At 40.3% G+C, this 27,332-nt stretch overlaps 1 protein-coding gene across 5 annotated transcripts in view; it reads right to left on the reverse strand.

Moving 5' to 3' along the window:
• The window catches only part of SORCS1 (sortilin related VPS10 domain containing receptor 1), a 514,957-nt gene that overhangs the window by 86,912 nt on the left and 400,713 nt on the right, over nucleotides 1–27,332 (reverse strand). For all 5 annotated transcript variants that reach the window (XM_025467149.3, XM_025467148.2, XM_025467150.2 and 2 more), the window contains exons 10-17: nucleotides 24,064–24,210; nucleotides 16,282–16,384; nucleotides 15,946–16,022; nucleotides 13,793–13,884; nucleotides 12,345–12,452; nucleotides 10,497–10,614; nucleotides 8,517–8,647; nucleotides 7,018–7,131 (exon numbers count right to left, since the gene is read on the reverse strand). In XM_025467149.3, coding sequence (XP_025322934.1) covers nucleotides 7,018–7,131; nucleotides 8,517–8,647; nucleotides 10,497–10,614; nucleotides 12,345–12,452; nucleotides 13,793–13,884; nucleotides 15,946–16,022; nucleotides 16,282–16,384; nucleotides 24,064–24,210 — 890 coding nt within the window. The remainder of the gene's footprint in view (nucleotides 1–7,017; nucleotides 7,132–8,516; nucleotides 8,648–10,496; nucleotides 10,615–12,344; nucleotides 12,453–13,792; nucleotides 13,885–15,945; nucleotides 16,023–16,281; nucleotides 16,385–24,063; nucleotides 24,211–27,332) is intronic.

The raw sequence follows: 27,332 nt of genomic DNA on the forward strand, positions 1-27,332 counted from the left end.
GTTGTACAACTATTTTATGTAAAGAAATTTTCTTTGTTTTCCTGAGCACCTGTAGTCCTAGGAATCAATACTGAATCACTTCAAATTGGTCATGGATATGTCAGAGTCTGAAGGGATAGCAGAGATCATCCAATACAACCCTTCCATTTTTCATATATGTAAAATCAGATTTTAGAGTTTCCCAAGGTTACATGGGAGCAATTAAAAGCTCTGGGCCTCTGGACAGTTTGGTGTCTCTTGCCACCTGGATGAGAATCATTAATGCCAATACCATTGATGTGGGTAAGAACAGCTATATGAGGAACTAGGTCTCCACATAGTGATATTCACATTCTTTTTTCATTTCCCAACCCAGTGTCATCCCATGAGAATATGGAAAACCACATCTAAGCAAGGTGCTCTGAAGAGTCAACTTCATGGAAACAATTATTGGGTGTCTGCTGTGACACCAAATGGTTCTTTGCTAGAAAACCTCTACAATAGGCCCCTGTCATGTTGAGTCTGTAAATTATGCAAGTGGTTTCCTTTCTGTGTACTTTAAACACATGTGGCGCTTTTAGAACCAATTATTCTCCATGGTGCACACTGACAAATCTTGCTGAGCAGCTCAGACTGAACATCAAAATCTCCTCCAGGCATGGGAGTACGGTCACCTGGGAAAAGACCATCGCCCTCAAAGCCCCTGGAAATGGCAGCTCCAGGGCGATGGCAGGCCAGCCAGGGTCTATGTGTTCTCATGGCTCATACAGAAAGGAGTATGTTTCTAGAAAGCATTTTTAAAACATTCCAAATGTGTGTTGGTAGTATGGAGATTACTGTTTTGCTAGAATTTATGTGTATTTATATATTTTTTCCCAGACCCACTAAATATTCTTATACAAATACTGAAATAATGTTAAAATTTAATGCAAAATTAATGCTAAAAATCTGTAAGCCTCCTGAGTAAATATCTTTGTAGTATATTAAGAAACTAACCCTGAGGAACAATAAGAGCTGTCATTGTACGTTCTTTTAGGAGAGATTAATGGCTTCTCAAAAGAAACTCCACAGACGGAAATTTCTATACACAGACATTTTTTTTAACACATCTAGAAATATCTCTAGCTTAATAGCAAGAAGAAATCTGTCCCCTGAGAAGATTATCTTGGTTTCTTATAATACACCAGCCCAATGCCCACTTTATTTTATATTTACACAATCTTTTACGGTTGGCATGAAACAAGCAATGTCCTAGTTAATTTAGCAACTTAAATTTGCAGCATGTTCTCTGGATCCAAACCGTATAAACAAGATTTAACCAAATATAAGTACAACTAGAGATTGTACTTGTGTATGTGCAAACTGAGATATTTATAGACTCAGATGGAGAAACAAAGAGAAACAAATTTAGGGTAATTTCAGCACTAAAATGCAAGAAAATACACAAATGAACACCGATTTCATTCTATTTGGACAAAATGAACTTATTCAACTAATCAGGTAAATGTGGTATCTGCCTTGAGTGGTAGAGAGGGACACACGTATGTTTTGATGCCTAGTAGTCTCTGATCATGTGACTCTAGAGTGTAGGCTGGTGATTATTTGTTTTATAGATGAAAAAAAACAGGGGCTTAAATATGTCCTAGATCTCAGTACTGCAGTGACTATTAATGTCGAGACCAGAGATATACAATAAAACGATGTCTCCCCTTTTTTTTTTCCTTCACTCCAGAGCAGCTGTTAGATGATGACTATTGGTGATGGTATCTGCATTTTGCAGAGTGACTACCATTCACTGGGCACTGGGCTATCTGCTTTATAGACAGGGCTGCATTTAAGTCAAATCCCAAGAGCAGAGAGCAAAATTTTATAGGTTAAGAGGTGAAGCTATTTGCTAAGATAACAGTAAATGGCAGAAGTCATTTAAGACCCCTACCTGTTTCATTCTAAAATATTTCTCTTTTTCACCAGACAAAATATCCCAATTATACTTCACTTCCTGCCCATAACAGGCTGTGGCCTTGCTCCGTATCAGCCTTCTGGTTTTCCATAGAACGGCGTGGGGGAAAGTGTCAGGGCAAAGGGTGAAAAGAGGCAGGAGCTTACAGTGGAGAACATGGAAGATATTTGCTCACATGTGGTTCCATGCTGTGAACCTTAGAAATCAGATGCCACTGTTCCAAGGACTAAGGACAGGTAGTGCCAGCCACCTGGAGGGACATTTTACACTCATTTTAGCCCTCATTCCAACTCTCTTTTCTAAAACCTAGCCAAGAACTAAAACAAAAGTTGCACAACTGTTCATGTCTATACAGTGAAGCTAATATACATTTTGGCATCTCCTAAAAACAGTATTTCTATTAGGCATAATAATAACCGATGCTAGGCTTTTTCCATTGTGGTGAAGTAAGCAAACCCACAGACACTGCTATATTTACAGGGTAATAAGGTGACTGTGCAGGCAACTATAACCATTTATAAAGTGAGATATTAACAAAAAACAAAAGGAGAAGGAAGGTTTACCTGTGTGCTTTGAACCAAATTCTCAGAAGGAGCTGCTGGGAGATTTGCTTGTTAAACTTCACTGACAGGGGGCGGTGGTTCAATAGACCCTTTCAGTTCAAGATCTGACAACCTGTCTACACCATGTGCTCTGCTGGAAGGGGTGTAGTGAAGCAAGAGAGGTGCTTGGGGGTACCACTGGCGAATGCTCTCATTTGCGGGCCGACCTTGCCCTTGTGATCCCTCTCTATTTCATCCCAGCCTGACACTGATACAGGATCCATTCTGACAGAGCACAGGATGCCTACAGATAGTTCAAACTGACATGGGAGAGACCTGGGGGTGCAGGGTGGCACCTTGGTCTATCATCGACTTCCAGGGACTGGCATTAGGTGATCCTTTCAGCCTGGTCATCTCTTACTCCTTTTGCCTAATGTGACCTTCCTCACTTTGTTACCTTGGGAAATCTCACTCAGCTTTCCCTTATAGAATCCATTGGAATTTGTATTTTAAAGGAGGATGGTGATTACTACAAATGAATCTGTAATGTGTGGGGCTCCTGGAAGTGTGTGAGCCAGAAGCTAGAGTTTTAATCCTTATGGGGAAATATTTGGCAGTGCCTGGATCCTCAAGTCTAGGAAGTAAGAAGTTGGCTAGGTGGGATTTGCCTTACAAGTTAGCAAAAACACTTCTAATTGCCAAAAGAGAATCCAATTATCTTTGTGTTTTTATAACAATTATTATGATATGAGGATGTTAATTGCAACATTGTTTATAGCGGCAGAAAACAGAAAATAACCCAAATATCAATGACAGGAGATGACCGAGCAATACCAGGTACTTTAATACTCTCAAATTAAAAGAAATTAGGGGGATCTCTTGGGTGGCTCGGTGGTTTAGCACCTGCCTTTGGCCCAGGGTGTGATCCTGGGGTCCCGGGATCAAGTCCTGTGTCGGGCTCCCTGTGTGGAGCCTGCTTCTCTCTCTCTTTGTGTGTCTTTCATGAGTGAATAAATAAAATCTTTAAAAAAATAAATACAAGAATTTAGATGGAATAGCCCTATATACTCTGTCTTGGAAAGTTGTCTAAGGTATATTTCTGAATGAAGAGGAAAAAATAATAATATATCTAATGGGAAATGACATGCAAGAACAACATCCCATATTAATTTTCTATTATTTTTTCTTGGCAAGATTATTTGATGGCAAATGCAAAGTGTCTGGAAGCATACACAGCAAAGTGACCGCAGTTATGTGAGCAAAGGGGGCAGGATAGGAGTGATGAACTAAATTTGTTTTTTAAGCAGAAAACATGCATACATTCCTTTTGTAATTAAATGTTTTTAAGTAAAAAAAAAAATAAAAAAAATAAATGTTTTTAAGTGAAAAGCTAGGTGTTTGATGGCAACAGTATACTGGTTACAACATTAAATACTGAGTCTGTGCTTATGAAATGCCACCAAGTCAACACATAGCCAAATAGCCAAAGGGCTTTTAGGGTGAAGGGCTAGAGGGACATTGCATTGTTTTTCAATTTTTATCTATACACTACCTCTTGCCAACTTATAAGTTGGCTACAGACACAGTAAATAGGAATTTGATGGGATGAGACCTTCTTTGAAGATGATTTTAGGTACCTGTACCAGCAAAGGGTCTCTTTACTCTTAATGCAGAATATTTAGAGAGGCAATATGCCCATCATCTTCATATCCATCCCCCTGCCTTTAGCCCTTGGGGCCCTGTGAGAGTGGTCAGTCTTCCACCCATGAGTCCTTTGCCTTTGAGAGCAGGGCACTTATCCTACCTGCTGATGGCTGGAATTTATTATGTCTCCCCTTTACACAAGCTTGCTCACTGATGGGGGTACTATTCTGGACAAAGTCCGAATGGAATAGATGAAATCAGGAGATGTAGTCACTTAACAAAAATTTTGGGGGGTCAGACACTAGCATATCATAATACCCACTTATATGAACACCGCTCCCTAGGGAGTAAGGTCTGTGATTAATAAACATCACTGTATTGACAAACATGTATATACTTGGACACTTATTGCTGAATCACAGTTTTAATTGAAATCTTAGTTTTATGGGGCAGAGATGAAAAATTCCTTTGAGTAGATTATTTATTGTGATTTAATAATCTCTGATGTTTTATTTTAGAGGAGTTAAGAGTTTATGTGAATTTCACATACTAAGTTTACCAAAGGAATGGGGAAATCTATTTAGGGGTAGCTTAAAATGTGTGAGTGTGTATGTATGTGTGTGCGTGTGTGTGTACTCTCAATAAACTGAAGAGTGAGGGTTGCTGCCTACACCCTGCCCTATTCCAGTGACTTGAGTAGCATGTGGAAGAATTTGGACCCCTCTGTACTGGGAACTCCCCTCATCAATACCAAAGAGAAAATGTTATAACTTCCTTGACTGATTGAGTTAGTGGAAAAAAAAATCAACTCAGAAACTAGCAGGAGAGGTTTCCAATGTCCTTTACAATATCTAAACATGCTGGTGCATGCAAGTAATAAAACTTGGTTCTCTGGCTCTCCTTCACCATTAAGCGTACTCATTTCGGCAGCCCCCTTTCTGGTTTTCCCATGGTTCTGCATGGTGAAGGCCTCACCAACCCACTGCTATCAAAAGGTCATTTGTACTTTCCTTAGGTTTTATGTTATGGTGCAAATAAACCACAGCTTATTCCTGGATTCAAAAGTTCTACGAATCTCCAATATCAGAGATAAGAACATTTGAGGGCACAGGTCTGTGCTGTTTCCCTCCTTTACAAGATTATTATATGCTATTTTGCTCATTTTCTTCTTAATTAAGAAAATTTGTAAACATTTCAAGTACAGATGCACAGAAATGGAAATGTGGAAGTCCTCACCCCTGTGCTGCAGTTGGCATGAGACTGAGAACAATTTTCCAGTGGAAAAGGCCTGCTTGGTGAGGCATCCCCCTCCCTCTCTTCCCTCCCCTCTTCCTCAGTTCCTCTGTTTTCACATTTTAAGATCAGGATTTTCAAATATGCACAAATGAGAGGAAATAGTTAAAATAAATACTCCTGGCCCCTTATTAATTTACTTTCAAACATTTTCAATATTTGTCTGTTTTTTTAACATTTTAAAACAAATGTCACACACGTATCCTTAAAAGATAAAGTTTTTTCTTTTCTAGTCAAACCAAAAAACCATTATCATGCCCAATATATAACTATTTTATTAATATAATAAATATAATATGAATGTTTATATTTAGATAAAGCCTAATATCACCTGTGATAGTTAAGCTTACGTGTCAATGTGACTCGCCCATGGGTGCCCAGATATTCAGTCAACCACTATGCTGAGTCATTCTGTGAAGGTTGTTTCTCGTGAGGCTGGCATTTACAATAAGAGGCAGAGTAAAGCAGATTGCTCTCCCAATGTGGATGAGCCTTGTCTAATATGCTGAAGGCCAGAAAAGACCAAAAGGCTTATCCTTTCCTGAGCAAGAGGGTATTCTTCTTGCCTGATTGCTTTCAAACTGGAAATTCATCTTTTTTTTCTGCCTTCACACTCACACTGAGAAACTGGCTCCTCCTGGGTTTTGAGCCTTCTGATTTCAGACAGAACTACATCATCAGCTTTCCTGGTTCTCACACTTTCAGACTTGGACTAGAAACAAACTGTCAGCTCTCTTTGGTGTCCAGCTTGCAAACTTGGACTTGCCACTTCCATGATCACGTGATCCAATTCCTTATAATATATGTGTGTGTGTATAGAATCTCCTATTGATTCTATTTCTCTGGAGACTCCAGATTAATACATCAACTAATCACCAGACCATATTCCATTTTTCCATATGGCTCAAAGATGTCTTTTTATATATCATTTGAATCAGAATCTAAATAAGTTCCATACACTATTTTTAAAGTCTATAAATATCAACTATACTTATGAAATGAAATGTTTTCTTTTTTATTGTATTTCTCAAATAATATTGGATAAGCTCTACAACACAGAACATTAAACACAAGTTTTTAGAATCTGATTCCATTTTTATAAAGATAAGAGTATGTGCCTTAAATGCATCAAGATTGGACACAGGGAGAAAATAAAATACATTTCAACTAATAGCAGTATACTCTTAAAAAGTCAATGAGCTTCTTTGTTCACTCTAGCTTTCACATCTATAAAATAAGAAATGCATCTATGAAATATTTACTTAGTCTTCTTCACAGAGATGCAGTGAGGAGGAAAGGTAGCCTCCCAGAAACATTTCTGAAATAAAGTAGCAAAAAGTGAAGGAATTTATAGATTATCATTATCATGTGCATCCAAGGAACCTGTTTCGTTTCTTTATTTACAACTGAGGTCTTACTCTCAGATGAAAATCGTACTATTAATACAAATCTGTGCTGTATTACTAACATGAACAAAAACAAATACATTGTGCTATAATAAAAAAGGCCTGGTTGTCAATCAAACATAATTCTGGAAGTTTAACACAGGCTGAGAAACCATACAGGTTGACCTCTCAGGTCGCCACCTCAGACACTCACCCAGTACTGTTGAGATAACTCTGTCCTAAGCTGCAGTCCTTTGACAGAGAAGATGGATTGAACCAAAATGCCGGCAGACACTGACCATTGCTGTGTCGCTCATACCCATAGTCACTGTGGGGGAAAGAGCCAAGAGAGACTTTTCAGTAGGTGGCAAAATTACTGGGAACAGTTTCATGGTAGCCCACAGCCAACTTCCAATCTAGCCAATTAGTCGAAAAATAAGAATTCACTGAATCAATATCTTTCCCAAAATGGATCTGTTTTTTTCCCCTGTGGAATATCTGTCAACTAATTACCCATGACAATATCCTACAAAACCCATTTTTAGAAAAGCAAAATTGAAAGCAACACAGAAGCCTGTGTAGACAGAGGCTCAATGACCAATAATTCCAAGTAAATGGCTTTAGGTTGAGAGAGTAGACTATGTTCTCATTAAGAGAATACACAGTATGGACGGTGGTTGGGCCCCAAGAAAGCTGCAATTAGAAAAGAGACATTGGTGAAGCTCAACCCTCAGTGTAAACATCACTGAAACAAACACAGCCACATGTGGCACAATTCTCATTCCTGGTGATGTCTTTGGGGTGCTCTTCCAAGACATCTGGATCTACCACATAGAACTGAGCCAGTTCTCTCCATGCATACTCCATATGCTTCAAAGTCATGGCAGAAAAGGAAAATGTCCTTGAGGACTGTCACGAGCACTCCCTCAAGGAAGTTTCATCCTCATCAGGTAGCATTGTCAGTTGGGACTAACTGCTCTAAATCGTCTCTCGACTTTGGAAATAGTCAAAGACCTTTCTCTCTGTATCTTCTCTTTCTTGCCTCCAGGGGCCTCTGCATGGCCTGATATTCTTGGCTTCTGGAAGATGAACTTGGGCACAGAGGATGACAACAAATTGCATCTCCACATGCACAGACAAATCACAGACAGTAACCAGCAAGCATTAGTATGAATTGGCCCATCTGTGTAATGGAGGTGAGATGCTGGTACACAAGGGTCAGGAAGGAAGAAACAGGCTTGGCCAAGGGGCCTGTCACCAGGCAGCTGGCACTTAGAATTCTGCACAGATCAGCTTGGTGCTGGTGCTGGTTCAACACAGCATGGATAGAAGACTTCAGAAATGCTGCCTACAGGACACCCGATGTTCATTGCTGGGAATTACTTTACAAATGTCGAAGAATGGCAGGCAAGGTCATGTGGGAGACCGTCCAGGGGGTCCTTTGGTCCTGGGTGCTACTAGATATGTGAAGCTAATTACCAGCCATCTTGTGAATTCTCTTTCAGCCCAAAGAAATTCCTAGTGTTTCCATATACGCATACATACGGCTAATACACTATGCTGTCTTCAAGAGGTAATTCCATAAGAATATGAGGCTTGTCACTTCACTCATATGTATATGCTACTACTATTTCAAACCTTAGCTTTCGTTAAGGCCCATGTGGATCTGATACATGGAATGAATCATTCCACGGAGTCCCGGCACAAGCTTACCAGTCAAAATCGGCCTCTGTGCAGACACAGGGTTCAGATTCCATAGCTCCTGCATATTTGCCTTGCATACACTTACGCTCTGATTTTCGCTTCTTATATATCCTTTTTGCTCCCATGATGCACGCTTCCCCCTGTAAGGAGACAAGCATCTCATGCAGTTGGGCACAGAGTTTGGACCTTCTCTGATCCACATTGGGACATTCAGGGAGATGTTTTCTAGCTTTAGTGTAATCTGGACACAGGTAGCCTGCTTTGTGCTACTGGCATTTTCTTTTTGAGGTCTAGAACCTTGGTATGGAATGCAACTATAAAGACAATCCTAAGAAGCATTGAGGGTGTGTCAGAAACATCCTGAAATCTTTATGTATTCGGCAAACATTTACTTGGCAAGGTATGAGGCACCATGCTACGATGGACATACAGATGCCTAAGATTTGAGCTATAACAAATGCATTGCCAACAAATCTATGGTAATTAAGTTCACTTCATCTATAATAAAAGATTTATGCATGTAATCATTTATGAGCATCTGAAAGAAGAGTATTGCTAAGAAATATAAAGATCCATTTTGCTTCGATTTATTATGCCTCTGCCCACACAACTTTATAGCACTTATTTTATGTCCACCTACCAGACAACTGAGAGAACTAAACTCAGTGTTTCTCCACAAGATAAACAAACGCTTTGAATATCACAGTGCCTGTGTATCCCAAAAGGGGAAATAGCAGCAACGTAAATGAGCAATAATTTTATTGTTGAGTCTTCAAAAAGACTATATGATTCTAGCTGATGCAGCCCCAACTGTCAAACACAGCTTTGTGTCTGAGGGCAGAGAAGAGTTCTGTGTGGGCTAGTATAAAACTAGATTTCTTGAGCAAATTCACTTTGGTCAGTTCCATCACATATACATATCTCTATATAAATATATTACAGTTGACCCCTGAGCAACACAAGAGTTAGATGTGCTGACCCTCTCACACAGTCCAAAATCCACGTGAAACTTTTAACTCCCTCAAAACTTTACTGCTAATAGCTTATCATTGACTGGAAGCCTTACTGATCACATAAACAGTCCATGAACACATATTTTGGATATGTACTATATGCTGTATTCAATACAGTAAGCCAGAGAAAAGAAAATCATAAGGAAGAGAAAATATGTTTACAGTACTGAATTATATTTACTGAAAAAAAATATGCATGCACGTGGACCCGCATAGTTCAAACCCACGTTGTTCAAGGGTCAAGTGCACTTAGTCTAGCTTTAAGGATATGATGTGTCACTGTCTGAATATGCTGATGGCTGTGCAGTGGGAATGTCTGCTGTGTCCTTGGAGAGACTTGCAGAATGACTTCCACCCTGGGAAACTGAAGGAGAGATGCTTTCAGCTAAACATTCTGATACAAGCTGATCAGCTGAGGGGCCAGAATGAAGGAAAGCTTTCTATTAATAATTCTGCACCCTTCGTACCTTGGAAGGAGGCAAGAAGCACTACCTAATCCCAGAGAATCACAGGGTGACAAGGAAGGATTTTACTGGCACCTCTCACCAAGTGTAATTTTATTATTTTATGTCTCTGTTTGCATTGCTAGATAAAACTGAAGATCTTTCCTCACCCCTGCCCCTATCCTCCAACCACAGGACATGCTCAGATAAATTCTATTTGGATCTACGTGCTGAGTTGGTATTTCATTTTGCGTTGTAAGTCTAAGCCAAGCACATTAGAATTTTATCTCATTATATCCTAGTACAATAAAAAAAGAAATTACTTCACAACAAGTCATAAATGTTGAGTTTGTTCACTGCTGTGGAACACAAAACGTGTAAGAAAGCAGCAGATGTAACTTTAGATGTAGCCGGAGAGGTAAACCATAGCTGTGAGGAACCCCAAATCCTACACTCACGTGATTGACTGTCTTTCCCCCAACATGCCTCATGCCTTCCACCCAGGACCCTACCTCAGCCCTCCCCCTTCCTACCTGGCTGTGCAGCTGCCAGGGTCTGTAGTCCTCCTCGGCACACCGTCTGTCGAAAATGGACTTGTAGTCCACTTTGACCAGCTGCCATTCAGAGCGGTGGCTGAAGTGTCCAAACACTCTACAGAGTTCACAATGAGAAAAATAATCACAATGGTAATAACTCCAATAGCTAACGTTTGCTGGGCGTTTACCACGAGCTTAGCACAATGCTGAACACATTACAGTGATCAGGTCACTTCATCCTCAAAACACATTTACGAGGAGGGTGACTATTATTGGCTCCGTACCACATATGAGTAATTTGAGGCTCAGAGAATTTCGCTTACATGCAAAACACCAAAGCCAAATCACTAAGAACCAGTAGAGTCAGAACCCAGAATCTAGGTAGAGTCTGACTACAAACCCACTTCTGCATGTTGTACCACAAGAATGGTTGCAAAAAAAAAAAAAAAAAAAAAGAAAGAAAACAATCACAAAGCAATCACAAATGCTGCCTTTTATGTGGTCCAGGATTATATTTTTATGTCCTTTGGCTAATGCCCATGGTTCCTAGTTTCCCTCCAATTTCACCTTCCTGTCAGTCCCTAAGGAGAGTGGGCACTGAGCTCGGTAGTGAGTACTATGTCCTAAACTCGCATTCTACTCTCCTTACCACTCAAACTCGGGTATCTAATCAGGTGTCTGAATCACCAGTCAGAGCCATCTGTGGATAAAAGCCACAAAGTAGCCTTTGCAAGCAGCTTTTTTTTCATCTGTGTTCTACAAATATGGAAACTGATTAAAGACAAATTATGGAAAAAATAGCTAATCTGGCTGTGTGTACTGTGGGCAAAAGTGGAGCTATTAGGCTTATTAAATTTTTGTGGATTTTTTCTATCATTAAAAGGATGGAAGAAAAAATTAGAAAATGTGCCAACTAATTCACTATGATTCTAAAATTTTCATTGATGACAGGGTTGGCTACTTTAAAACCTTCTCTCTCTTTTCCATGTCCAATTTTCCAGGGGAAGAAAAAAAAAACTCTCATAGTTCCAAATTTCAAATTCAAAGCTCATGTTTTGAAACCCTTAAGCAGGCAACTCATTAATCAAGTCTTTCACAAATTAATGATCATCACTTTCCAGACAAGAATGAGTGCAAATACAATTTCACAAGAACAGACTGTTCTCACAGTTTTTCTAATATGCCTCACAAGTGGGTTAGGTAAAGAGCCAGGGAAAAAGAAAATCCTTTGTGGGGTTTTGATCAAGCTCTATGTTCTGCCTTAAAGTGAGATAATTCTTATATGCCTGTGATTTTCTGTATATTGAGTTTACTATTAAAGTTTTAAATGTACAGTTTTATTTTCTATTGAAATAATCAATTCTAATTTCCCTAAGCCCCCTCAGTATAGGAAGAAATTAGCTGTGTCCTGCTGCTGCCAACCCTCAGTGTGGGTGTCCTAATTAGTAAAGAGCCAAGAAAATAGTCACCCACATTTTTCTTTCTCCTTTGCTGAGAAACCTTGAAATCAGATGTACTGACCTTGGTAGCAATTTCAAATCTAACCAGGTTTGCTAAAAGCAACACGTTTCTGGGGGTGTGTGGGTGGCTCAGTTGATTAGGTGTCCAAATCTTGGTTTTGACTTAGGCTGAGTTCTCAGGGTTGTGAGATTGAGCCCCACATGGGGCTCTGTGGATAGCATGGAGTCTGCTTGAGATTCTCTGCCTCTGCCCTTCCCCCTGCTCATGCATGCTCTCTCTCTCTCTTTCTCAAATAAATTAATAAATAAAATCTTTAAAGAGAAAAGAAGAAACATGTTTCCGGATTTATATTAAAATTTGAAGACATCATACTTTTCCACTTACGTCATGATTAGAGTCTCTTCCCCAGGCTCACCCAGAACTCCATCCACAAAAAGTGGAATAGATGTGAAACTATACTTGTTCCAAGATCTCCCTTCATCAAAACTCAACCTAATGAAAGAAGAAATAACAGGCATCAGATCTCAAAAGAAAAAAAAAAAATCCTTTCAGAGGAAAGATACTATCAGCCAGGAGAGAATACATTTTAAAAGTACCCGGGGCACTGTCAAAGTAAGCCTTTTATATGAATAAGTATTCTTAATTACATCAGAAGGTAGAAATACAGTTAGCCAAGTGATTTGGGACCCAGATGTGTTATAACAGCCGTAAGGGGAAAGCCGCATGGAATGGGAATAATAATAAGTCTTTGATAGAATTTTTTTTAATTTGGATATTTTATTAGATCTCAGATCTCAATGTGACCCTTTCCAAAACACTGCAATCTAGCAGCAAGCCTTACTGGTAATTCTGAAGAGCAATGGCCTTATGAGACCTACTTAGATGGACTTGAACCAGCTGCCTCTAAGCAAGCAAACCCTTAGTGGCTTCCCTCCTACACTGTTACGAATCCTAGCTGACTCATTGAGGGAGTGGGTACAGAGGACTGGCTCTCGAGAGTAAGAGAGGTCTGAAACTCTGCTGGTCACATAGGATGTTTCCTTTGCTCTGCCTTTCTCGGTGGATTTCTTCCCCCATGCTAAGTTTCCATTTCTCTTATTTCTGCAGCTTTCCCGTCAGTCTCCAAAGTAACTAACACCAGAGGGAAAATCATGCTTTTGGTTTTGAACAAGCTTGCATGTGGAGAGAGACCCTTTCAAAAACACAGATGAAGGAGTCTACTAGAAACCATTCTGGAAGTTAGGCCTTGCACGTCCATCTGTGTGAGACCTACAGGTAGAGTTGCAGATTGTCACCCCACCTTCTAAAGGAAGCTAAGGAAGTAGGATCAGGGGAAAGGAGACAGGAATAGACATGCCCTGAACTACTGATCTCTGTGCAGAACACATATAATGAATACACGTTAAGCTACTCTTAACTTCTACCCATTGTATACCTGACACACCGCTGTCCCTGTGAATATACCTGAAGGAATAAGGAAGGTACTGGGGAGGGTCTTGACATATTTGAAAAACATCACACAGCAACTCTCTCAGGGGAAGAATCGATCTCAATCTCTCTCTCTCTCTCTCTCTCTCCCCCCTCCCTCCCTCTCTCTCCCTCCTCCCTCCCCTCCTTTCTCCTTTTCATCTTCCTATCTCCTTTCTTCCTTCTTTTGTGAAACTTCAGGCAATATAATCTTATTTTAATAAAGGCAAAGGTATAAATTATGTTCTAGTAGCCATTGACGTTTTACTACAAACACAGTCCCTATCTGATAGCCTGAGTACTCAACTGGTCTTAGCAAGATGGAGCCATCCAGTGCATGACTCATGGGCAACAGGTATCCTTACCAGAGATGTCGAATTGGGAGAGATGTGTGCTTCATAGCAACCAGAACTCCACCCTGATCCAGATACAAAACACTGTGTTCTTCTTCAAAGATCTGCAAGAGGAAAACACATACAGATGGACACATATCCACATCCACACACACTCAGAATTAGTCTTTGTTAGAGCAGAAAAATCCCTCCCACAATAGAACAGGGTCTCCCAAAATCTTTGGAAAGACGGTTGCACACAATGCTTCCTAAGGTGGGCTGCACATACCACTGGAGTTATATAAAATGACTTTAGGTGTGACACAAAAGAAATCTGAAGAATTAATAGTTATGTATTCATGTTTATATTCCCATCTTTTTTTTTTTTTGCAGTAAGTTTTGTTGATTCCCACTGATGACCATGTCAGAATACTGGGTAGCCATTATATTGTGTAGCATCTGTAGAAGGAAGAAATCTTAGAGACACTTTACTCCAACATTCTCAATTTTACAGATGAGAAAACTAAGGTTTAGGAAGATGTGACTTGCCTAAGGCCATACATATAGTAACTCACAGAGCTGGGACTTGCAGAATTACGATGTCCTTCCCAGAAGTAATTGTTTCAGAGTTTCCAAGTGTTACAGAGGAAAGTTGTTCTTGTCTAATTCATAGATTCTCAACCAAGCCAAAAAGTAATTCTGATCAAAGTGGAATCAACTTTGGGTAGATGTGTCATTTAGGTTTTTCTCCAAATGTGGAGAAATCAATTTGAAGTCAAGTGGAAACGGGCTGCAAACAATTTCTGTGTCCTCTCCATAAAGGATGTGTACTCTTTCCTCATAATTGCACTGTTAGTATTGGCTTGTCTGTGGCTACACTACAGACATAATTATTTTCCCCGTTGTTTACCTCTTACACCTAAGGTGTTATCTCAGGACTACAGATGTTGAGAGTTCTTTACTTGGTTTAGGGTGCTGGGAGAAACAAAATGGGATCCTGGCTCTTGAACTATTCCCCAGAGGCAGGTTAATAGTGCATGTACCTACATATCTCCAAGATCAATAGCCCTGAGGTTTCTTTTTTTTTTTTTTTAAGATTTTATCTATTTATTCATGAGAGAGAGAGAGAGAGAGAGAGAGAGAGAGGCAGAGAGAGAAGCAGGCTCCATGCAGGGAGTCTGATGCGGGACTCGATCCCGGGACTCCAGGATCATGCCCTGGGCTGAAGGCAGGTGCTAAACTGCTGAGCCACCCAGGGATCCCCAGCCCTCAGGTTTCTTAAGCAAATTTCTTCCCTGCTTCTCTCTCTCGTTAAATCATGTGAATCACACCGAGGACCTATGAAGGTTCTGAAGCTAGGAAATGGTAACTGGCCATAACACGGACATCTCTGTCTAAAATTTACAGCAGAGTGTTCTCATTTCTGTGTGATTACCTGTGCATTAGATTTCAATTTATGGTGCTAGTTATTGTATGATAATTAAACGTCAGTAGGTTATTAAAATATATTTATTGAAGTGTAACAACCATGCATTAGGCACATATCTTGTTATGATTGCTAAACCTCATTAAATGCCTGTTTTATAAGCTATGGGTATCTAATTTTCATTTAGAAGAAAGAGAGGAAGCATTTAAGCTAAACACATTGGTTTAAAGTGATTCCATTTCTACCTTTCCTAACATATGCACCCTGATGGTTATTACTCTGTCTTCTGCACATGAAATTTAAACATTTCAGGATACCACCTGGGTAATGGCTGTTTCTGTGTCACTGCATTCCTCTCTACTCTGACTCTAAGGCAAGGGAAATTTATGGAGACAACCCAGTGTTGGGTATATAATCTACCCCCTAGGCCCCATGTTCCCTACATAATAACCTCTTTGGAATCCTGATTTTCTTGGAAAAAAAATCAGTTAGATTCAATTTGGTTTCATTGTCACTTATAAACTTTCTTAGATACAGGCTCTGAAAAAGGGTCATTTTTATTGAAGGACAAAAAACAATCACGTTGCATAAATATCTGCTAAACTCAAAGACTTCTTTAAGACTCTCATAAAACAAAATAGGAAAATAAACACATCGATGAGCTTTAGAATTTACATAGGGTCGAATGAGTTCCCAGAACTTAACCAAGTTAAACAATGTTTATGTCATTTAAACACCTCTGCCCGGGATGCCTTCTTACCTGCCTCCAGGTGTTCCCTGCATCTGAAGAGACAAACATGCTGATGTCGCTGTCTGATAATTCAGAACCAATATTACCTAGAGAAAGCACATCACCATTAGTGGGAGAGATTTTTGCAAAAGCTTACAATGGGCTATACTGGCAATCTACGCTGCCCTGAGATGGGCTGAGACTGTAAATATTATATACGAGCAGGGTTTTTCAGTATAGTTGCTTCAGTCAATAGTTGAGGCAACTTGCAAGATATTTTTGCTTGCTTGTTAAGTTCCCAACACAGATATCTAGATTCTTAAAATAAATACAATTTCCAACAGCAAGCCAACCAGGCAAGCTTACCTGAAGCCACTATGATGCTGGGAGCTGTGTCTCGGCTGGCAATGATCCCTGACGTGTAGGGATTCTCGGAGACCTTAAGGTGGAGGTGTAGTGAGCAATAGGGCTGAGAAGAGGAGAAATGAAGGTCATAAAAGCTTATAATCTCAATGGTCATTTAAAGTCCAGATTCAGAGGATCCAGTCATTCATCCAACCATCCCATCTAGCTATCCATCCATGCACTCATCTTCCATTCAGCAGATAACTGGTGTCTGCTAAGTCTAAGGCAGGTACCAAACTGGGGAATGAGGGAGTATCTTCATTTTGAGTCTGATCTACTGCCTTGATTGCCATTTGGTCATTCAAGTATTTTAGTACTCTATGTGTAAAACGGGGTTATGAAAGACTTACATTGACTAAAATTTGGTCTCTGCTGTCATGAAGTATTTAAGATTTTTCTACTGAATATCATAAAAAGAGACTATTGCAACAGCCATAAGGTCAGTAAAGATGAAATATGAAGTTCTACAGGCTGACATGACTATGTCCAACTTTGGATCAGGGAAGGCTTCAAGGAGAAAATGGTGCCTGAGGCAAAGACCAACCAAAGACCAGATAAATAATATTTCAGGCCTGAGTGATATCAACAACAAAGGAAAGAAGCAGAAGAGTTTAGACATGTAAGACTGAGGAGGAAAAATGGGATATCAAGTCAGGAAAAAAGTTTTGGTCAGGCTGGGAGGGCTCTGAAGAAGTCAGCAGGCACCTCTTGGCCACTGTCCATTGGAGACCTTGGTCTCAATTGTACAGAAGAAGCTGTATGGCATGTGAAACTCTCTTAACATCTACCAGGCAATCAACACAGTATCCATGTCAGGGTATTATCAGAATCAGTATTATTCAGTATAAAAGTCAAGCTTGTAGACAAAATGCACTAGTAATAACAATTTAAATGAAAATTTAAGGGACTTGTTATCTGTGTGCAAAAATCTCGATCAAATTCTCTGATTAAGATATCAACAGTTTTCAAACACAGGATAATAAATCTTATATAAATTTCATTTAAGATAGTTCTGGTACTGAGTTGTCAAAAACTACAAGTTTGTGTCTGAACCCACATCTCTTTTCATCTCTCAAAAAGATTATTTTCTAATCTTATCGGCTTGAGTTTTTGGAATCACCAATGTATCTCTGTTATTACTTTCATTCTGTTCTGTAGGTCTCAGCCGGCAGATATTCAGAGAGCTACAGAGATACAATGATTAAATTTATATGGGATAGAGTAAATGACAAACTAAAAATGAAGCTCAGGAATAAGAGCAGCCAAAATACTGGTGAAATGAAACAGTAGATCGAAACAGGGCTATTCCCCACTGCCAACGTAGAGAGTAAACTCTCAAGGGATAATGAGAGTAATAAATGATGGGTTTGGCCTGAAAATTTCATGGAAAGCTTTCCAAAAAGGAATTTTCACTTATAATGTTTCATAAAAGTAGGGAAGACTGCTACTATAAAAGACTCAGTTGGACCTAAATGCTTGGCTTCCTTTTGCCCAAGAGGAAGACGGGAATGGGCACTGTTATGTTTGTGGGGGTTCTAGGACAGTGCTGTTCTACTGACAGACACTAAGGCAGGAGAAAGTGGAGATGTCAAGCCATTTCTCCGTGAAAGTTTTCCTGACAGCTGCAGCCTATCAGAATCTCCCCTTCTCTGATTTATCTGAACATGTGCAATCTCATATTACCTATTTGAGGTATGAATACTTTTAACTCCCTAAGAGATAAGCTCTATAATTAAAGAGAAAACATCAAGTACTAATATGAATTATCTGTGGAACCTAGCATCAAATCTAAAAAAAGGCAGCCAATAAACGCTTGAAATATCAAGCAATGCTTTATGCAGGACCTGAAAGACCTTTGTTGACTATTTTACTCAGAACAGTGCTAGAGGTAAGTTGGGCTAACTTATAAACCACATAATCAGATTAATGTGGAGTATTTCCATGGTATTCCAAGAAGTACATAACTCTTAGAGGATTAGCCTTGTCACATGGGCTTCCTGGAGGGCCTTTTGTAACACAACAGAGCAGAATATCCTCAGCTAAGGGAGCTCCCGGTTTGCAATCTTGAGCCAGATGCTTGCCACATACTTCATCACTTAACAGCTTAGAAGATTGTGAAGCTCAGTTGCCACCTGACCGGATCAAGGATTATTCGATATAGGGTGCTTGCCATTACAAAGGAAAGACGGCATTTTCAATTGGCCATCTCAGCACTGCTCTGTGGCTATGGCTTTCAGGGGCCTGAGATAAATTAATTTGAGAAAAAATATACCAATTCGGGCCATAGCAAAAACATTAGAAGTGCTCTTTTTGGTGCACTTTTTTCCTGCACTCTCACATTTGCAGTACTGGATTGCCCCCAGCTGGTATGAGGAGAATATTCCCTGACTTTTTTTTTTTTCCTTCCATTTTTTTCAAGGCAGATAGTCTACATCAATGCTCAAAGAAAAACAATGTTAAGTGATTCATCTTTACTTTTTTGAGTTAAACTTTTGTACTCGACCAGTTTTGGAGATCTGTCAAAATCAAGTCACCAAAAATTATAATGGCTATCAAGCCACTGCAAATTCCTGTGGGACACCACTGCTGACAAGGCTCTCTAATTGTTATACATACATTGCCCAGGCAGGGGGCACTCCACCTACCTCTCCTTTCCTTCCTTCTCTCCAGCCTTCTTGCATTCTTTTCTCCCATTACCAACCATGTCATAAATATCTGAGTATCTTTCCAGAGTTATCTCCCATTTAGGAGAGTCAAAGTACAGCTTGTCGCAAAGGCAGCTATGTCCCTTATCTTTCCACATTGAGAAAATGCAGAACTGTCCACGGAAACCACCAGGACCCAGCAGCTGACTTACAGAGAAGGGAGGGAGCAGCATGTGTGTTTGGCAACTGCTCTTTGTGTCCTTGCTCAAACCCAGTCACGGGGCATGGCACATCATCAACTCTTCAATATCAGGAGCAACTAGATCTTTGTCTTTAATCTTTTCACCATCAGGTTTTGAGTTTGAGGATCTGAGGCAAACTAAGGACTCTATCCCAAGAAAAAAAATACATAAAGGCAAATGCACACTGAGTTCTGTGTTCAATTTCAGGGAGTTCGCAGACTTCCTGAAGCCCAGCATGGATCTCTAGGTCCTAATTACCTTTCTCTTGCCTTATTCTTTTCTTTCTCATATTTAACCAGCAAAATCCTTTGGCCACTGCTAGTGCTCACTAAATGTCTGTTGGATTTAATTGATCCATTCATTAACTAGCTACTGCTTTCCTAGCACTGTGGATGGCCAACAGAGAATTACTAAATGACAGGAGATGTGCCTCCCAACATGAATTAAACATACAATAAATTAAAAAATAAACAACAACAAATTGTTAGATTATTTGAGAATCAGCTTCTCATTCTACTTCTTCTTTTTCCCAACCTCTTGCTAACAGCCTTTAAGTCTTCATGGTACCCTTATCCCTAGGGCTCCTAATCTGAGTATTACACTGAAAAGCCAAACCGAACCTTTTCTAAATAACAAGGCAGCAGCTAAAGTCTTAAATAGTATCCTCCAAAACCACTCCCTGCACATACACATTTGCTGTTTATGGCCCTGAACTGGAGCTAGAAATCCATTCGATTTACAGTACAGAGTCAATGGCAAAGAAGAGAGAGGGCTCCAGGCCAACAGGAGGAGTCTGGGGCATTCAGCTCCACACCAATCCAACATACATGCAGAGTCACAGCCTGTGCAAGCGAGTGGAAAACACAGTCAGGAATCTCCTGGGGAAGCGGGCTGCCTAGCTCCAACAGAGAACCGTCAACTGAATCCACAAAGAAGTCACTGCCTCTCTCCACAAAACACTATGTTTTCCCTAGGGACCCAAAGAATTTGACACAGGCTCAGCTCGCATCTTGCCTCTTGGGAGCCCAAACCAGAGGCTTTGGAGGCAGGTGGACCATGACCTGTAATACCCCATCTAAGTGTACAATGTACTCTTCTGAGAAAAGAAATCCTAGCTGAGCCCTCCAGGCAATCAGTCTAAAAGTCCTAAAAATACAGCCGCAAATTACTCTGGATGTCTTATTTCTCTAGAATACATTGTACCAGGGACATTCTGTTTGGGGCTGTAATTCTGAACCTGTTCCACAGTTGTAACAGCCCTGCTGGAAAAACTGCTTTCTAATCACTAGGCTGGGCTTTCAGTGACACTGTCCCTTTCCAAGTGCTCACAATCTAAAATCACTTTTTATCTCTTCTCTGCCACCAGCTCCCAAGCCTAAAGAAGGTTTTTAATGGTCCGGGTCTCCTATAGCTCAAAGATTTACTTTCCTATTTTGTGTCTTTGGCAGATTTTTATAAGTGATTTCGGTCCCTGCCCCTCCCTCTGCCCCCCCACTCCTTTTGCCATTTCCTTTCCTCAGCCTGTTTTGTAAAACTCAGATTGAAAGTACATCAAACAGGGTTAATGAGGGAGGCAGGCCAAAAGACTCCTGGGTACCATACATCTAGAGCCCATTAATTCATCTTTCCTGGATCTTAATGAGCCTACTGATTTTGTTAACTGAAGGGTCAACCTGAGCCTCTGAACTTCGGAAGTGGATATTATGACAGATCCCTCAGTGTGGCTGTCAGTGGCAAGGGAAAGTTTCCACTGAGGTCCAAATGTGAAACTGAAACTACACCTGTCAATGAAGCATGGACTTTAGACAAACAATACTCATAACATCAACACACGCTGAACACCTGCCCCGCGGCATGAGTGATTCTTGAGCTGATTCTTTGCAGTGGCCAGAAAGACGGCCACAGTACCTCAACAGAGCTCACATTTTATTTTATTTTATTTTATTATTTTTTTTTTTCAGAGCTCACATTTTAGTAGGAGGAGGGAGACAAGACAGTCAACAAACATCTGTGCTGATTTCAGAGAACTAGGAGGGTCATGGATAAAAAAGAATCAGGCTAATACCACCATAGAGGAAGCTTAAGAAAGTCTCTGAGATTAAGGTAATCAGGCAAGGATCTGAATGCCAAGAAAAAGCCAGACTAAGGAAATGACATTTTAAGAGAAATAATGGTGAATGCAGAGCCTAAGACATAAAGGAGCGCAGTGAGCTCAAGGAATGGAAAGAGGTGGTGTCCTCCCAAACAGTGGCTTATGTAAGGGAGGAGGGAGAGAGGCTGGAGAAGCAGGCTGAAGACGGTCCATATGAGACCTCGAAGGCCACAGTATAGTACCGAAATTTTATTCTACCTTAGTAAGAAAGTCATTAGAAACTTTAAGTAAAGGAGGGATAAAATCTGATTTTTTAAAGCTCAAGTTGATCTCATTTACATAAAATTTGAGAAAAGAGAAATCCAACCTACAGTAAGGAAAGCGGATTTGTGGTTGTCTACAGCCGGGGGTATAGAAACTCTGACTGCAAAGGGGTGCAAAGGAATTTTTGAGGGTGATGAAAATGTTCTATCTTGACCATGGTAGTGGTCACATAGGTATCTACATTTGTCAAGATTTGTCAAACTATACTCTTAAGACGAGTACTTTTTTGATATAGTTTTTCGGTTTTACCTCAGTAGAGTTGGATTACAAAAGAAAAGATCTCATTGGCTGCTGTCTAGAGAAAAGACTGCCGGGTAGAGACAAGAGGACCAGTTGGGAGTCTGTCACTGTAGGGCAGGTGGGAATGATGGTGGCTTGGATTAGGACAGTCTCAGTGGAGATAGGTAAGCAAGCTGCTACTGCATTTATATTTTGGAGGCATGGCAGTAAGACTTCCTAAGCACCTGGGTGGCTCAGTTGGTTAAGCATCTGCCATGAGCTTGGGTCATGATCTCAGGGTCCCAAGATCCAGCCCCACATGGGGGGGGTGTTCTTGCTCAGCAAAGAGTCTGCTTCTCCCTCTCCCTCCACCCCTCCCCTGGCTTATGCTTCTCTCTCATGCTCTATCTCAAACAAATAAAATCTTTAAACGCAATAAGAAGCCTTCTTAAAACTGGGCTGGAGGTAAAGCAGGAAGCACTACACTAAGTGCTTTGTGTCTGAGGCATTTCTACTGACTCATTTATGATGCCAGAGTGATCACAGGCAAGCCTGTTTGGGTGCTATGGTTAATTCTCTCTCATGGGCATTTAATCTCCAAGTGCATGGTGGGATGGAGGACCACATTGAAGCAATGGTGCATCTCATGCTTCTTTGGCTAAATACCATGATGCCTTAACTTGGAATAGCTAAACTAGGAAGGTGGCTCTGTTTTTTAAAATGCTACTGAACAATGCCTTGTATAGAGTAGGTATTCAATAAATAACTGTTACATTTACTTGCTCTGTCACTGGCTTTGTGCACTTACTATTACAACTGGCTTTTTTTCCCCCCCGGTACATTACCAGTAATAAGGATGGAAGCTGAGTGGGAGGCTGAATTTTAGACTGCTTCCCTGATACACAGTGACAACTGTGATATCCTTTGCAACTAATAAGGTCAAGCCATGGCTGCTGGCATCTTCTCGAGTAGGAGGGTGACCTGCCTACAGCTGTGTGAGATGAACCTGCAAAGTGACTGTTCAGACTTCATGGGACAAAGCAAGCTGAGTGTGGATAACATCAACGTTGGAATTGTATGAAAACTGTGAACGCTGATACATATTCGTGTGTGTGTCCACAACCAAATCCTTCAAACTAAAACTAAGACATCTCCCCTCAAAGTTTACATACAGATCTCTCCTTTAGATAAACTGTTTCACAGAAATTAGCACTTAGGTATACTTTGTTTTGCAATTAATCTCTTCCTCCCCTCCTTCTGTGTTCACTCAGTATCTATTCACACATCAAGCTTGGGGCAGCATCAGAGCTACTATGAGGAGTGAGATGTGGCCCTATTATCTCTCATTAGTAATCTAGTCTCTTTCAAGAGGACTGAAAACTCCTTGAAGGCAAGACTCAACTCTGATCCCCTTCCTGGACACCTTCATATAATAAAAGAAGACCATACTTCAAAGCAATGGTCAGTAAGATTTTCTTTTTTTAAGGGCCAGGTAATAAATACTATAGGCTTTATGGACCATACATTCCTTGCCATGTCTATTCAGTTCTGCCATGTGGGCAAAAGCAGCCACAGTCCATTTATAAACAAACATGACCATGTTCCAGTAAAACTGTACTTAGAAAAACAAGTGGTAGGCCATATTTGCCTCCCAGGTCATATGGTCTAACAACCCCAGCTATACAGAATGAGACACAGATGAACAGAACGTATTACAAAGAGTATATATGAGGGTTTGGATTAGTTCTTATCCTTGTTTGAGGCATAAACGCCTCTGAAAATATGATTAAACACCTTTGCTGGAAAACACATCTACAAAATTTACATTTGCTTTCAGTTCATCAATTCTACAGCTGAATTTATGTATCAGTGGATATATAACAAGTCATTCATGGGAAAGTAAGGGTGCATATCCCCAACATAGATGGAAACTATCACATTCTCCCTTAAACTATAACTTGAGGTCCTCAATAGAACTTGGCTGTAAACTCAGAATCCTTGATGTGATGCCTTCCTTAACCCCCTCATGCCCTCTTATCTTTCCAGTACATCACAAAAGGCAGCATAGTGACTCTTGCACACACTCTGCCTTCATGCTCAGTTCTGTCCCCTTTTGTTCACCAGTTAAACAACAAGCCTTGGAACCACCTTCATCTGCTTGTTTAGTATCCACTTTCGCCCTCCAGTGTGTGCAACATTCTTCTCCAAGGTGAAAACTCACCAGTAAGCAGTGCACAGGGTCCCCCCTTAGATCCGTGTCCGGCGCCTGCAGCAAACGCCAGTCTCGGCCTTTGTTATATGTGATGAAAGTCTTCACTTGGTTGTCAATCTTCTTGTTAGCCAAGAACATTCCCTTTATCCCTGCTACCTGGGAAAAATTGACATGGCTGAAAAATACATCAATTTGAGCTAGGATACATTGGTTTACTTAAAAAATAAGCATACTGTCAAATTCAGCTGTAAGGACTTGTCTTAGCGGAAAGAGAGGGTGAGGCTGGGGGAAGAGGGGTAATGCTGAAGTATAATGACTCCCTGAACTGTGGGACACAAAAGCAATAGATCTATGCCCCTTACAATGTGGCAATTCTATTCTAAGTTTGATGGAAGCTTCTTACTTTGTCTAAGGTAGGTTTGTGATAGTTCGCAGTTGCCTGGAGTTAAAAATCTGGTGCTTTCAGTTCTGCTGCCTGGCAAATGATGCATAAACAGGGCTACTTTAATTTTATGTTAGGCATAGCACCCATGGACTTAAATACTTTATTTTCTTTAATCTTTGTAACAATTCTCCTAAGTATGACTTAATTTTTTTTTTTTTTACATATGAGGAAACTGAGGCTCATCCAGGTAAAGTGACTTCTCCAAGGTCATGCTACCTAAGGTCACACAGAGAGTAAGTGGCAGACCTGGAATTTTAACCCAGAGCTGATGGCTTCATAGACTATGCTCTTAATAACTATCTAAGTCGTTGAGCTATTTACAGCCTTGGGCAATTGAGAAAGGTCAGTTTAAAGCTCATCATCCAATTGCTATTGCTTTTCCCCCTTTTTTTCTTCTGTAAAAAGATGGCTCTATTAAGCCATGGAAATACACTGAACAAAAGAGAAAAGCTTTTAAAGGTAAGAAGCAGTGGTTTCCCTAAATTGTCAAATCATTCCCTCTTCCATTCCTGTAACACTTGTTCGATGTTCCCACTGTCAAGAGTCCTTATTAATTACTTGGCTCTGACAATATGATTGCCTTCTCTCTTCCATATTTGAGGAAAGAGGTAAAATTGGTAACTTGACAAAACCGTGTGATAACAAATTGTTAGTTGTGTACCATATTTTTCAAGAGTCTTTGAGTGTATTAAATACTTCATACCTATTTTACTCTACTTGGAATTATGACAGCCCAGAAAGACTGGGGGCCAGGGAAAGAAGGATTTGAATACATGCAACAGTGCAGTACAGGCCATCTCATTCAATTCTTAGTAACCATGAGATAGAGTTACCAGCTGCCACATTTAAGGATAAGGAAACAGGTGAACTTAGAATGAGTGGCTTTGTAGAGCACAGATTGGGAGTAAGTGGATAAGCTAACAAGTATATTTGAACCCACTTATCTCAGCCTTTTAGAGGAGAATATGAAAGTTTTTAAGCAAAAGGATGAAAAAATAGCATGAGTCAATGCCATTCACCCAGCACTATGCTCAGGGCCTCTGGCATTCACTACAAACCTGCCTGACAGCTACAGCCCAGATTCTATGAATGAAGAAACTGTGGTGTAGACAAAATTTAATTGCTTATGATAGAGAGTTGGGGTGCACATTCAAATCTGTCTGATTTCCGGTGTTCTTTTAACAAACACAGCTCTGAATTTCTCAACTCAGAGGTTGCGTTTCGATCAACAGAATATGTACATTTTACCTTGGCTTTTGACACAGTCAAACCTCATTAGTTTGTACCTGCTGATCTGGCATATGGGATAATTTAGAGTTGGGCCAACTTTGCATTCCTTTGGAATGACAAGTTTGTTAAGCAAATAAATGGTATAAACGAGTAGCTGGGAGGAATACTTTAAACTACTTAGGAAAACAAGCCTCTTTCTGGGCCATCGACAGCAAGCCGACAGTTTCTTATGCATTGTTGATCCTCAACAAATGTGGAAGACATAAATTCCAGGAGCACTGTACCTCCCAAGGATGGAACGATAATCAGGAATAGTATTTACTTATTCACTATACCAGCTCCATAAGGACTGCTCACCAGGGAACCCCATATTGCTTTTACATATGTTCCAGAGGCTGTTACATATTTAAATATGATTAAACTGCCAGTTCTTTAAAAACGAAATTTCATAAATCATAATTTTCACAAAGTCATACTCATTTTTCCCTCTGCAGCATACTCGTCTGTGAGAAACAACGCTGTCTTAACCATTCAACACTCTAGGTTACAATAAGTACGAAAGAATGAAATTATTACCTATTCCAGTAGTTCTGTTGCCCATTTTCCTTCCTGCCCTCTCCCTCTTTTGGCAAGTGTGTCAGAGCAGGGTTATACGTGTTTAGGAGCTGGTTCATTTGATTTGCAGAAGCTGTGACTTTACTGGCCCCGGCTGCTTGGCATTATCAAATGCCACTTGAGCATAGAGCTGCGCTTTGTAATTCATCTTTGGCAGCTTGGCCTTCAGGTTTATCTTGGGGAATAAAAACTTGCCAAAGCTGAGGAGGCAATGTGTGACAATAGGGGATGAGCTGGCATGGGTCTGCTTATTTTCCTTTTGCGGCCAAGGCACTTTATCTGTGAAAATCCCATTTGTGGTGGCTTTTTATTTTTCTTGCTTTTTTTGGTCTGGTCTGCAAAGATGGTCACCCCTGCTCCTAAGTTTTCTGTGCCGTCAGCTGCTCCTTTTGCTCCAGGCCTGAGAAGCCCATCTTTGTGTTTTTGTGTCATGGTGCACCTCTATGCACAAGGCACTTCCCTTAAGGGTTTTTTTTTTTTTTTTTGTGAGGTCTCACCTGATATGTCTTGAAACTTCTAGCTTCTTGCTTTGTATGTAACTTTGGAAATCAAGGAGCAGCATCAGTGCCCCATATGTGGAATGTGTGTGCACATGTATGTGTATACATAGGTATAAGGTCTGGGGTTCCACTGAGGATGGGGGACGTTTATGTTACCAGATAACCTCCCTCAGTATTCACTCTATGTGCATATTTGTGTGGAATGGAGCGGGGGCTAAGAGATGGCACGGGACTGGAAAAAGTAATAGTCCTCAGGAAGATATTCACAGTGACACAGATTTTGAGGAAGGTACTCCTATGGGAATACCACATCTTACTGTTGCGAGTTTGTCTTCTTTTGGGGGAAAGACCTGTTACCTTTTTTTACCTTTCTGAATTCTTCAGAAAAATGCTGAGGGTGTTAAGAAGCCACTTATTTTTCTTTGCCTCTCATATGGGGAGTTTGATTCCAGAAGCCTCAAAGCTAATTAGTTATTATTTCTTATTCT

The sequence above is a fragment of the Canis lupus genome, chromosome 28 (genome assembly GCF_003254725.2).
Source record: "Canis lupus dingo isolate Sandy chromosome 28, ASM325472v2, whole genome shotgun sequence".
Lineage (NCBI taxonomy): Eukaryota > Metazoa > Chordata > Mammalia > Carnivora > Canidae > Canis > Canis lupus.